This window comes from Geotrypetes seraphini, chromosome 3 (assembly GCF_902459505.1).
Source record: "Geotrypetes seraphini chromosome 3, aGeoSer1.1, whole genome shotgun sequence".
NCBI classification, from domain to species: domain Eukaryota; kingdom Metazoa; phylum Chordata; class Amphibia; order Gymnophiona; family Dermophiidae; genus Geotrypetes; species Geotrypetes seraphini.
The window spans coordinates 88,220,376-88,234,334 of NC_047086.1; the positions used below are offsets into that span (position 1 = coordinate 88,220,376).

Sequence of the window (13,959 nt, forward strand, 5' to 3'; positions counted from 1 at the left end):
CTCTGGCTTCTCAACTGGATGTGGCCAGGTTTTTGAAAGAGGTCATGTGGTTGAGACTGCCTGTGCGTCAGCCTTTCCCCACATGGAATCTGAACATCATTCTGCATTCACTAAACAAGGCTCTGTATGAGCCTTTGGACGAAGCATCTCTGATGAATCTGAGCCTTGGCAAGGAGTTTCGGAGTTTCTGGCTCTTGCAGAGAACCCTTTCTCCGTTTTACAGAGGCTGGGATTTCTTTGCGTACAGTTCCTTCTTTTCTACCAAAAGTTGTTTCGGTCTTCCATATCAACCAGGAAGTTTGGCTCCATAGGGTCCAGAAAAAGGGATAAAGTGGTGATTTTACTAGATGTCAGAAGAGATCTTATCCATTATCTAGAAGTGACAAATGACTTTTGTCTATTGGACCATCTTTTCATGATAACTTATGCTAGTCAAATAGGGAGGCCGGCATCTAAGGCCTCCATTTCTAGATGGATTAGTAAAGCTATTTCATCAGTGTACATCAGGAGCGGGAAGCAGCCCCCGATTTCTCTGAGGGCACACTCTACCAGAAGTGTTGCTTCTTCATCATTGAAGTCCCAGGCAGTTTCACCTGAAGATATTTTTAGGGGGCAGCCACATACTCCTCCCTTTATACATTCACTAAGATCTACAGGATGGTCGTGGTGGTGTGAGAGGATGCCTCCTTTGGGTCATCAGTGCTGGCAACAGACTCATCTACCCCACCCTAGATTGGAGGGTTGCATTGGTATATCCCACTGGTTCAAGACTCATTTACCTTTTGCACTAGAAACAAAGATTAGGTACATAGAAACTTGACAGCAGATAAAGGCCAAATGGCCCATCTGCAGCATCCACTATCTCCTACTCTCCCAAAGAGACCCCACTTACTTGTTCCATGCTTTTTTGAATTTAGACAAAGTCTTTGTCCCCACCACATCTACCAGGAGACTATTCCATGCATCTACCACCCTTTCTGTATAAAAAGGATTTCGTTAGATTAATCCTAAGCCTCTTAACTTTAGCCTATGCCCTCTCATTTCGGAGCTTCCTTTCAAATGAAAGAGACTCGCTTCATTCACATTTATGCCACATAGGAACTTAAATGTCTCTATCGTATCTCCCCTCTCCCGCCTTTCCTCCAAGGTATATATATATATATATATTGAGATCTTTAAGTCTGCCTCTGTATGCCTTAGGATGACCACCAATCATTTTAGTAGCCTTCCTCTGAACTAACTCCATCATGTTTATATCTTTTTGAAAGTGCGGTCTCCAGAATTGCACACAATATTCTAAATGGGGTCTCACCAGAGTCTTATAAAGTGGCATTTTGGTTTCATCTACAAAGAGGCAAATCTTACCTTCAGCAATATCACTTATAAAAATGTTAAAAAGAGCAAGCCCAGGCACTGGTAACACCCCTTTTCTCAGAGCAGTCTCCATTGACCACTCAACCAGTTCCTGATCCGGCCCATCACTGTGGGGACGATTCCGAGGGCACTCGGTTTATTTATTAGATGTCTGTTTGGAACACTGTCAAAGGCTTTACTAAAATATAAATACACCACATCTAGAGCGCTTTGTTTACTTTTAATTTAGCTAGCTCCTCATGAACACAACCCTCTGAAAATTGATCAGGGTCTAGCACTCCACCATCCCTATTTGCATTTGTCTTCTGTGGTCCCGCTTACGGCGCTTCAGCTATGAACATAGAACAGAAATATTTGTTAAGCAATTCAGCCTTTTCTTTATCAGCTTCTACATATTTTTCCCCTTCACCTTTGAGTCAAACAATGCCACTTTTACACTTCTATCACTGATATATCTAAAAAAATATCTTGTTTTCCCTGTTTTACTGTGTCAGCTATTTTTTCTTCCATTTGTATCTTTGCTTTCCTGACTACTCGACCAGTCTTTCTCTTAACTTTTCCAGATATTTTTGCCTGTCTTCCTCTTTCTGAACATTCTTTGCTACATGATTCCCTTTAGGAGCAAATTACTTGGAATTACTTTTTTTTCTCTGTCTTCGTTCGCTGGTGGATTGACATAACCTATTGGTCTGGACTGGTCTGATAAGACTAAAGGAAAGAAAATGATCAGGTAAGACATAATTTTAACTTTGTCCCCAACCCTGTTGTCCCTATCCTCACGCATACCTCTATTCCAATCTTGCCTTTAATACAGCAGCACTGAAAGCATGCTGCTTCTCTCACCCGCCTGAAACCTCTCTTAAGTCTCGCCTCCTGACAGTTCTTCCTGTTTCTGAGCTGGATGCTATAGAAAGAAGCTTTGGGTGGGTGAGAGAAACAGCATGCCTTCATCACTGCAGCTTTAAAGGTACGTTTTTGGAGGGCCCAGAGGGGCAAGTAGAAAGAGCTGAGAGTGAGACTACACAGACAAAGGGGGGAGGGGGCAAGAGTGCAGTGTAAGGTAAGCAGAGGTGTCAGGGTGCCAGAATAAAGATGAAGAGGGGGGTACAGGAGTGTGGGGAAATGTATGTGGTTTGGAGGCCCAAAAATTGCTTTTCTTGTCCTAAATATCACATGGTGTATCTAGTATGTCTTACATTTATACATTTTAAATGTCAGCTAAGAAAGCTGTGTATCCTGTAACACCTTTGCTGTTTCCTTTTTGGCCTTGCAGCTCTAAATCATTCCACTGATCTTTTTGCACAGTCTTCTCTTGTTTTGTGTTGTAGATTTTGTACACTGGAGACTTCTCAAGGCAGGAGGACAGACATTTGATGGCAGCAGAGATTCCTAACATTAAGCCCGATATCCTCATCATTGTAAGTATTGCTAGCATTACTTTTCACTGCTTGCACATGAGCATCCACCCTCATCTAGCAGAATAACATGCTAAGAAGAAAGACCTGGCCAATTGCCTTCAATTCATAACCCTCTCCCCTCTGCCCATCACCCTAGCCAGAAGTTTAACCATCCCCCTCTAACTCTAGCATCCTGTCTGTCTCTCTTGATTAGACTGTGAGCTCATTTGTGCAGAGACTGTAACATAACAATCAATTTCTATACCGCATAACCAATAAATTCTATGCGGTTAACAGAGTTAATGATAAACAGTACAAATGGAATATCAATTTCTCACAAATTAGAGAACAAGTAGGTCTTCTCCTTTGTGACCATGTAGGGTACAGCGTACTTCTGATAGCACTCTAGAAATAACTAATAGTAGTAATAGTAGCAATAGGTTTCCTTGCCACTCCTTTACACGCACAAATCTCTACAGTCTTATCTGGTTGGCTCTGTTAGCAACAGTATTATTTATACATGCTAACTGGGCCAGAACTGGGCATTATGGCAGAGCATTCCCATCTTACTCCCAACAGCCACTGTCTTTTCAGTGGTCCAATTCCTCCAAATATTCCCTTTGCCCGTTGCGTAGTTCTGTTTCTCTTACTATTAAATGGAAAGTGTATAGTGGTGCCTAAATGGATATGTTCTGTGAAGAAAAGTTATTTCACCTGCCTTTCTTGATCCCCAGAAAACCATTGTTTTATTTTCATTTTCCTTTGACTTTATTGCTTAGTTCTGTTTCTGTAGAGTCCCTTGGTACTCCTCCGCCTTCTATGTTGTTGTTTGGCAAGGGCCTGGTTGACCTCATGGATTCTCTAGTGGTCAGTCTCACTAAGACCCTGCCTGATAGCAGACCCAGACTCTCTAGGGGTTCTGGTCACTCTAATTTTTGTGGCTCCAGGCATTACCACTCGTATTCCAGTGCAACGTTTCAGACCAGAGCTCCTAGCAGAAGTATTCCATCCACAAATGTGCCCAGACATCTGGATCCTGTCCTGCGCCCCTACCAAGAAGACACAATGATGCCAGGTTGGAACCCCCCCCCTCTATGAATAGGGGGCAGGTTGTCAGTATTCCTGCAGGCTTGGGTTTGCATTTCATCCAACCAGTGGGTTCTGGACTTTATTCGGTGGGATTCAATTGTAATTTGCCCTGCCTCTGACTGATTGGTTGTGGACTTTCCCGCAGGGCAGCCGGACAAGGCGCTTTAAGTGCAGGCCTCTGTAAAGTGCTTGCTGGATATTCAACCTCTAGAGCAGGTGTTGCCCGACCTTTCAGGCTCCGGCAGATACTCATAGTAAATAAATGAAATGATGGCAGATGAAGACCTGAATGGTCCATCCAGTCTGCCCAACCATACATGCTCCATAAATTAATCATTTAATTTAAATGGTCCTTTTTCTTAGATATTTCTGGACCAGAAACCCAGAGCCCTGCCCGGTAGTGTGCTTAAATTCTTTCTACTGGAGTCTCTATCAAAGCTCACTCCAGCCCATCTTAAACATCCCAGTCATTGAAGCTCTCCCCAGCCCGACCTCAACTGAATGTCCATATACGGGACACAGACTGTGCAAGCCTGCAAAGTTCTGGCCTTAGTTCCTTCAATGTATTCCCATTATTTTCTGATTAGAGATCCTTTGTGTTCATCCCACGCCTGTTTGAACTCTGTCACTGTTTTCTACTCCACCACCTCCCTCGGGAGCGCATTCCACGCATCAACCACCCTCAGACAGTTGGGGGTCTATTCTGGAGCTATAGCAAGTACTTAAAGCTCTCAAGATTCTGTATTTTTGCATGGAGACAGTGCGATCTGTCATAGCAGCGGTGGCCCCGGGAGAGTTCCTTGCCTCTCTGGATTCAAGGGGGCATACTTGCACATTCTGATCGTTCCAGCCCACCACAAATACGTGCAGTTTCACATTTTCAATCAAAAGAGGAATTGAATATGTGAAGTCAAGTTTATCGAACTGCTTGGAGAAGATAGGTAATTGAATGAAAGTAAACCGATTGATGTTGAATTTATCTAAGACGGAAGTGATGTTTATTGTTGATCATGAGAAATTATTACAACTGAAGGAGTTAGAAGTGAAGGGAGTAAAGATGTCTTTCTTTGCAAGTATGAGATTATTGGGGGTTTATTTGGACAGTAAACATTCAATGCAGGAGCAAATATTACATGTGGTAAAGGGAACCTTCTTCCAGAGGTGTATACTTTCCAAGATACATCCTATGTTGTCGTACCAGATTTCCGAACAGTGATACAGAGTCTTGTTATCACGAAATTGGATTTCCGTAATGCTTTGATGTTGGGACTGTCAAAGTCCAAAATGCAGGCATTGCAAGAAGTGTAGAATACAGCTGCAAGAATGATCACTGGGACATTTCGTTATGAACATATATCTCCAATGTTGAAACAACTGCACTGGCTACCTGCAGCATTTCACATTGAATTTAAAATCTTGATGATTTTACATTAGGTAATATATGGAAAGACACCATGATACCTAATGAAAGTTATAACAAAATATCTACCTTCTCATTCACTGAGATCTGAATCTGCTATGAGGTGAGCCTGGAGCATGGTCATGGAGTGCATTATAATAAAACACGGAGAGCAGCAATTTTCAATAGCAGGTCCTCAATTATGGAATGATTTAAATGGGTCATAAAGGCTGTTTCAAGATCTTAAGAGGTTTGTTTTTTTTTAATCCTTGAAAACTCATTTCTTTTTTAAGGCTTTTTTTTTAAATTGGTAGCCTCCTGATAATGATGAAATTGGATGTATGGTTAATTGGATGTATGGTCAATGAGCCTATGGTAATGTTTCTCTGCCTTTGTGTGTAAATTGAAATCCACTTAGTTTGTTAAGCGGAATAGAAAATTTTGTAAATAAATAAATTACCAGTTTTTGACTCTACCCTTTGGACTAACCTCACTACTTGATTGGCTGCGCTTACACATGTAGGTTTGTGAAATGGAGTAGCCACAAGTGGAAGTGATGCCAGTTACACAATGAAGTAATGAACTCGCCACTATGACGTGGAAGCTGCTGAGTTCAAACTTCATATTTTCACAGTCTGTATTTGTAAAATGGCTGTGACAACTTCAGGTACTCCAGGTATATTAGAAAATCCTGGATGCCTCGGTTCCAATCTCTGTTCTATATAAAATGGGGTTCTAAATCAATTCAAAATCCAGTGGAACATTTTCACCAGAAAATGTGTTAATCTAGCAATTCTGAGCTGGTCAAAGTATTTGTGGGTCAGGAAGGAATATTTTAGTTACTGTTTGCAGAATTGGTTGCAGATGCTCTCTGCATGAATATCCAGACATAAAACAGAGAACTGTAAAGCTATCAGGAGAAGGTTGAACTCTGCATCTCTGCCCCTGAACTTTAACCCAGCATGTCACGACCGTTGTGCCTTTAGACCTGATCAGTCATCGCTGGCTAATGATTCTAGACCGTGTTGGATGGGAATACCTTGGCTCTCACTGACATTTGTTTCTTAACAATGTGAGCTGAAAGATGATAGCTTAAGTAGGTTTTACTCATATGTTATTCCTTCATTAATGGCCCTGTGTTTACTTTCTTCTATATGCAGGAGTCTACCTATGGCACCCATATCCATGAGAAACGTGAAGAGCGGGAGGCCCGCTTCTGTAACACGGTACATGATATCGTCAATAGGGGAGGAAGAGGGCTCATTCCAGTCTTCGCCCTGGGACGTGCGCAGGAGCTGCTTTTGATTCTAGGTACAGTATGTTAACGTCCCTTAGAGTCCAGTACAAAGTTCTTACTGCATATCTGTGTGGAGTGTGATACTCTGTTTCTGTGGTGTTGCTTTTTCTGAAATAAAAGACAGATGAGCAAGCCAGGAATTTCTTATTAAGAATATTAAAACAGCACGGCTTACTTCTAACAAGATAAACAGAGTGGGTGAATAGCTTAACACCCACAGAAAGAGAAAAACAGGTGAAGTACACATTCATCAGTGTGGAAACCTAAAACTGTTCAGCACTAGCTCAGCATGATCCAGTGCAAGGTCCTGCATGTAATTTTATACCGAGTGGAATCCAGACTTGGTTGACTACAATTTATTATTTCAGCAAGAAGCCTTCAGATACTAAATTAATTAAACTGAAGAAATCAGTATGAGTTAGTACTTAAGTTATCTGGTGAATTTTAGTCAGGTAAGGGTCACCCAGTTAAGATACAGATATTTAACTTTAAAGCAAATGTCTGTAGCCTTTTAGAATTTAAAGGCAACTGTTCAAAAACAAGCATACAATATTCTGCATCAGACAAGTCACAGAGAGTAGTCTAAAGATTTAACATTGTTAAACATAGAAACATGACAAATAAAGGCCAAATGGTCCATCCAGTCTGCCCATCCACTATCTCTTCCTTTCCCTAAGAGATCCCACATGCCTGTCCTACGCTTTCTTGAATTCAGACATAGTCTTTGCCTCTACCGAGAGTCTATTCCATGCATCTATCACCCTTTCTGTAAAAAAGTATTTCCTTAGATTACTTTTATCACCTCAACTTCATCCTTGAAAGTACTGTAGCACTTTTCAAAAATTACTGTAACCCTTTTAAAAAATTACGTTATATCTGTTTTCCCTCCTGCAGTAATATTGGGCCTCACCAGTGTATTCAATAACAAGAAAGTTACAAAGAGGCAGTGTGTCTCTCGGTGCTGTGATCTCGGGCAGCAGTCCCTTCCTCTCCAGTCTGTTCTTTGACTAGGGCTTCCTTCATCATTTTATATCCCCATTGTCCCCCCACCTCTTCCCTGTGTGCTTCATGATTATAGTCTTTAGGTGGTGATCCAACAGTACTTGAGAACATAGGAAAAAGACAAATCCACAGGGATTGTTTTCTTGTTCAGGATTTGTCGGTAAATATGCACTGCCATTTATTCTGGTCCTGAGAGAGTGTTCAAACTTCTCCTTGAGTGCTGCTGCTTCTTAAACCTGCACCATCTATTGTTTTTCTTGCTGTAGATGAGTACTGGCAGAATCACCCCGAACTCCACGACATTCCCATATACTATGCTTCATCGCTAGCAAAAAAATGCATGGCCGTCTACCAGACATATGTCAATGCTATGAATGACAAAATCCGCAAGCAGATCAACATTAACAATCCTTTCGTCTTCAAACACATCAGCAACCTGAAGGTGAGCAAGAGCAGCAAGGAGGCTTACCTTGTTTTCAGAAGTATGGGGGAAGAGCTAGGAAGATGGAAAGTAGCTTACAGTAAACATTTTCAGCACACTGTGTATTTAGAGGAGTAAATACTGGCTGCCTCAGAGCATTGGCCAGATATATTGATAAAATATATTTATTATTATTTGTTTATTTATTCAATTTTCTATACCATTCTCCCAAGGGAGCTCAGAATGGTTTGCATGAATTTATTCAGGTACCCAAGCATTTTTCCTTATCTGTCCCAGTAGGCTCACTGTCTAATGTTCCTGGGACAATGAGGAGATTAAGTGATTTGCCCAGGGTCAGAAGGAGCAGTATGGGTTTGAGCCCACAACCTCAGGGTGGTGAGGCTGTAGCTTTAACCACTCTGCCACACTCTCCCTCTTATGTGTCCTTGTGGGAAGTTCCTTAGATTCATATACTCTTCCCAGACATCCTGTGGTACCATGTGCCTTGCTGGTCTATAACCAGAGGAAAAATGTTCTTGACAAAGTGCCATACCACTTTGATTTTCCTTCACTTACCTGGAGTGAAGAATATCCCACCCCCACTGGCCCAAGTTTAACCAGCATCATGTCTGTGTCAGCATTATAACTGGAGCCATAGAACCAATCTAGCTCAGTTACAATGTTTAATAAAAACAGTTTTCACCTCATCCTCTCTAGTACTGTGTCCTACTTTCATGTCCTACTAGAAAGGTAAGTCATTCCTCCTATAGTAATGAAATATATTTCTTGGTAACACAGAGAGATCCAAGCAGTTTAACTGGCCAGGAGAGGAACTGCTGAAGAGTAGTTGGCTATGTTGTGAGCAAGGTGTGGCAAAGTCAGCACTTATGCAGTTAAGTATCAATATTCAGCACTTAACCGCTTAAGAGCAAACAAGATATAATTAACTAAAGAAGAGCTTTCTGCAGCACTCCTGCTTCTACCTCTGTACACACCAGTGCTGTATTCATTTAGCAGCAGGGCAGAATATTTTCTTACAGTCAGTGAGTTTCAGATCAAAAGTCTGGCTCTGGGGCCCGTCATTCCCTTTTTTTTTTTTTTAATCTTTATTAATTTTCAAAACTAGTACAAAGTGCCAGGAATTATACAGACATTAATAATCAACGTAAGCACTTAAATTCCATCAATAACAATGCAGAATAAAAATATCCCTCCCCTCCCATCCAACAATTTAATCCAGAAATAAAACAAAAAGATATTCCTCCTCCCCCCCACCTACCCCGTCCTGGATATGTATAAAAATAAGTCTGGCTCTGGGGCTCTTCATTCTCCTTGAAAGGAAAGGACAAAGGTATATACCTCATAAAAGTACATTTTTAAATTCCCTTGAAACTATGGTTTGTTATGCTGTAGTGTACACTGCTCTGTGTACAATGACAGCACTGCTCCATAGTGCAGGCAAAAGCGTTATTTCTTGCTCATTGGTAGAACTGTAATGAGAGAGATAGAGATGGTACCCTCCCCATTATCATGGATATCCTGGGGTGATTTGCTGTAGGCTGTGCTGCTGGCTCAAGGCTGCTAGTACCTTTGTATTCTTGCTTGTTGGATATAAAAAAAAACTAGCAACAAGAAAGAGTTAAGGATCTGATATTGTTTTTTTTGCAGAGCAGGGTTGCTTTCAATTAAATGAGGGAGTAGATTTAGAGCTCCCTGAGAAAGGAAATGTGACCATCTGTGAGACCCCTGCTCTATATTATTACAGTGTTTAACATGGACAGAGCCCTGTTCCCTTTTCATGTTTTGCCTCTCTTTGTAAGCAATTTTTTGATTGGGTGCACCTGAGATAGTCATATGGGTTTTTGTTTAGCCCCATCTTGTCCTGATAACCCATGGTTTGCATTTGTTGTACTCTCTCAGAGCATGGACCATTTTGATGATATTGGCCCCAGCGTTGTGATGGCATCCCCAGGTATGATGCAGAGCGGCCTGTCCAGAGAGCTCTTTGAAAGCTGGTGCACTGACAAGAGGAATGGTGTCATTATAGCTGGCTACTGTGTGGAGGGAACACTTGCCAAGGTAAGATAGCACTTTGAACACACATAAAGATTTTCCAAGTGAAGCTACCAATGTTGTTGTTTTTGTTTGAAAATGAGCGTAAAGTACATGGACATGAGCTTCTTATCCTGGAGTTTTCACCAAGTAATGACTTAAACGAGGAGCACAATACACAAGATAAGTGGAATGATTTTGAGCCCTTTTTGGTTATTATTGCTCCTTTCCTGTTAGTTTGGACTTTATTGTGATAAATCAGGTTAGCCTTTTTATGGCAACAATATGAAATAAGTATAGGATTCAAAGAGTAGTATGGATTGATGTCCAAGAAACTTTGAGAATTAGGTTCTGTTGGATTGCATACAAGATTTATTTTGTGATCCAAAGTTGGGAAAGGTGCTACAGTTTAAAAAAAAAATTTTTTTTTCAAGTCAATAATCAATATTAAATATTTAAACATTTTAAAAAAATAATGAAAAAGTTGGAATAAGTAAAGTAAAATAAAAATTAAAGACTGGAGACATATACGGTTAATAAATGGTAAAGGTTTTTGATCGATGAAAGATACCCTCCACCACGATAAACTGAAGGAGAAATCAATGATCTTTGGTGTGATGTTCTGAGATCTTTTCCTTCACTTAGGCACAAGTACCGTATTTTCACGCATATAACGCGCACCCGTGTAAAACGCGCACACGGGTATAGCGCGCGGGGAACACAAATTTATGTTTAAAAAATTTAATATAGCGCGCACACGCGTATACCGCGCATGCTAAAACCTCTTCCCGCTTACTCCGAACCGGCATCCTCCCCCCCCCCGCTCGCTTACCCGCGTTTTACAACTTTTTTTTTCAATCCGATCCGGCATCCCCCCTGCGAACCGGCATCCTCCCCCCTCGCTCGCGTCACCCCCCCTCCCCCGCGATCCTACATCCCCCCAGCACCAAACATCTCTTACCCGATTGGGCACCGGCACCAGCACCAATGCACAGGACGTGCCAGTGCTCGAAGATCCTCTCTCGTTGGTTTGGGCTGGGCTGGGCTGGGCTGGGCGGTGCGATGCAGGAGAGATAATCCTTCTTCCTGCGCCGGGCTGGACTAGGCTTTGAGCATTTGCGCATGCTCAAAGCCTTCTGGTCTCGCTCTCTCCGAGATTATATGCGTGAAAATACGGTATATAGCATTGTTCTTCATTTAGGCACAAGTATATAGCATTGTTAACCTTTTTGAGTGTCTGATATTTGGAGCAGTTATTTTTTTTTCTTTTTTGTAAGAGTATTGAACAGGATCCAAGCCATCTCACAGGGCACAGCTGCTGCTGTCCTAGTGTTTGAGAGATTCTGCTCAATTTTCCTAAGGCAGTTACAGCTCCCTAGATGAGAAGGGAGCAGTGAGTATCTGCAAGTGAGATCTACCTTGCTGGGGCAGGTCTGTTATTCTCTCCCCCACCACTCAAAAAAAAAAAAAGAATTAATATATTAAAAAAAGGATGAATGAAAGGCTCAGGGGTTGAGGCCTTCTCCCAGGGAAGCAGCTGTTATTTGGTACTCAGCACTATCCTGAAGTGATGGGGAGGGGTGTTGGTGAGAGAGGAGAGAGCAGCAGTTGGTCATTGTGGCTGGGAGCAATATACACACTGGGAACCATACTCACAGGCCTTGCACAGGCACAACCAAAGGCTAGGGAATATAGTGAGTACTTTCTGCATGACATTCATGGCAGACCTGAATAAGTCAAGAGAGGCCATGAAGACCTGGGTTTGGGTGGACTGAACAGTTCAGGCTGAAGATCAACCTGAGAACACAACCTCAAAATAGACCTGAGACTGTGTTAACAAGAAACTGCTATTTTAAAGACCACTCTGCTAATGACAGACCACTCTACTGAGGGGGGGGGGGAGTGCCCCTAAATTTCTCCTTTCATACTGTTGGGTCTGTTGGTTCTCCTGCCTGAGTGGGCTTTTCCTCAGGATCTCCTTGAGTCTGTGGGTACAGATGTTTTCCCTCTTTCTCCAGAATTTGTCCTTATTGTGCACCAGTTTTAAAAAGCCTTGCAGAAATCTAGGGAAGAATCAACTGTAGGTTCTGAGATCTAGGGGACCTTGGTGCTTTCATCCACCCCAGAAGCCCAAGATGGCCGAAACAGTAGGCGCTTGGCTGGGGGATCCAGGTTCTCTGACCTCTTTTTCCAGAGCACTGAAGGAGGCTGATGAAGAACCGGGTAGTCTGTTAGATAGCCTTGCTGCTGAGGTTTGGAAGGTCTCCTTTGTTAGGGAGGATTACCTTTATTTGGTAGCTTCCCTTATTGTACAGGTCAGCTCATAGTTTCGTTATAGAGGCAACAACTGTCGGGAAAAGTCCAACAGATATCCAGTCTTGGGGCTTCAGAAGCCCTTGCCGTTTTTCTCTTCTATCGATTGGTTTACCATATGATCCTGGCAGAATGGGAGCCATCAAAGAGCCTTGTGATTCTGGCTAAGCTCTACCCTCTTCTGATTGAAGACCTGGATGCCTTGTTCCATTTTCCCAAGATATATGCCTTGATAATGGCTGTAAATCAGAAGATAATGATGATAGTAGAGAGCATTACAACCTTCGGGGACTAATAGGATCAACTACTTGAGGTAGTTGGCTCTAATATGACACTCCTTTTTCCCTGAACCTAAATACAGACCAACACTAAATTTCTCACTAGTTCCAAAGACTAGACAAGTCCTCTGAGACTTAAGTCCTCTCTCTGATCAGCAATGGCTGCTGCGACAACAACCCTTGAACTTCAATGGCCTATGGGCAGGAGTGTAAAACTTGAGTGCCCCCACCACCAGTGCAGAGCACTGCTGTGTGCGGTGAAAGACCAACCAGGTCAATGCAATTTTAATGCAGTACATGGTGATGGGTAATCCAGTGCCCAAAACTCAGATACGTTTAACTGTAGGATTTTTACTACTTAAACAGTGACTGAACATGTATATGAAATTTAATGTTCATCAGACTGTGAAGGAACAGTTGGATGTGAATACCTAAATGGGGTGTTTTCAGCAGCTCTATAGTGTTAGACTGTGATGCAGTAGAGGAGAAGGTTATGGATAAGAGGGACTTACCCAATGAACAGAGTTCATGGGGTGGAGTTTATGGAGAGACATACTGAGGGGCTGCAAAGTGAATGCACATGTAGGTCAGTAAGAAGAGTTTGAACTGTATTCGGAAAATGGATAGGGAGCCAATGAAGTGACTTGAAGAAAGGGGCGATGTGAATATGGTAGCTCTCGTGGAATATAAGTCGTGCAGCAGAATTTTGAACGGATTGAAGGGGAGAGAGATGGTTGAGTGGAAGGCCTGAGAGAAGCTAGTTGCAGTAATCTAAGCGAAAGGTGATGAGATTGTGGATAAGAGTTTTAGCAGTGTGCTTGGAAAGGAGAGGTCAGATTTTGATAATATTATAGAGGAAAAAGTGACAGGCTTAAGCAGTTTGTTGCATCTGAGCAAACAAGGAGAGAGATGAGTCAAAGATGACCCTAAGGTTGCAAATTGAAAAGACAGGGAGGAGGAGAGTGTTGTCCATAGAAATAGAGAATGGGGGAGGGAAGGTGGGTTTAGGCAGAAAGATAAGGAACTCAGTCTTAGCCATATTCAGTTTTAGATAGCAGTGAGACATCCAGGCAGCAGTGTTGGATAGTTAGGCTAAGACTCAGGCCTGGATTCCTATAGAGATATTTGGTGTGGAGAGGTGGATCTGGGAGTTATCAGCATAGAGGTGATACTGAATGCCATGGGAGGAGATCAGTGCACCAAGGGAGCAGTATAGATGGATAAAAAGAGAGGTCCCCAGATAGAACTTTGAGGTACACCAATTGCCAGCGGGATAGCAGTGAAGGAGGTTCCCTCATTGCATACACTGAAAGTGTGATGGGAGAGAGAGAGGAAGA

The 13,959-nt window shown here is 42.3% G+C and overlaps 1 protein-coding gene across 1 annotated transcript in view; it reads left to right on the forward strand.

The window, feature by feature from the left end:
• Positions 1–13,959, forward strand: part of CPSF3 (cleavage and polyadenylation specific factor 3) — an 89,508-nt gene that overhangs the window by 8,866 nt on the left and 66,683 nt on the right. Inside the window, exons 6-9 of the mRNA XM_033936966.1 lie at positions 2,703–2,792; positions 6,420–6,570; positions 7,825–8,000; positions 9,900–10,058. Of these exons, the coding sequence (XP_033792857.1) occupies positions 2,703–2,792; positions 6,420–6,570; positions 7,825–8,000; positions 9,900–10,058 (576 nt within the window). The remainder of the gene's footprint in view (positions 1–2,702; positions 2,793–6,419; positions 6,571–7,824; positions 8,001–9,899; positions 10,059–13,959) is intronic.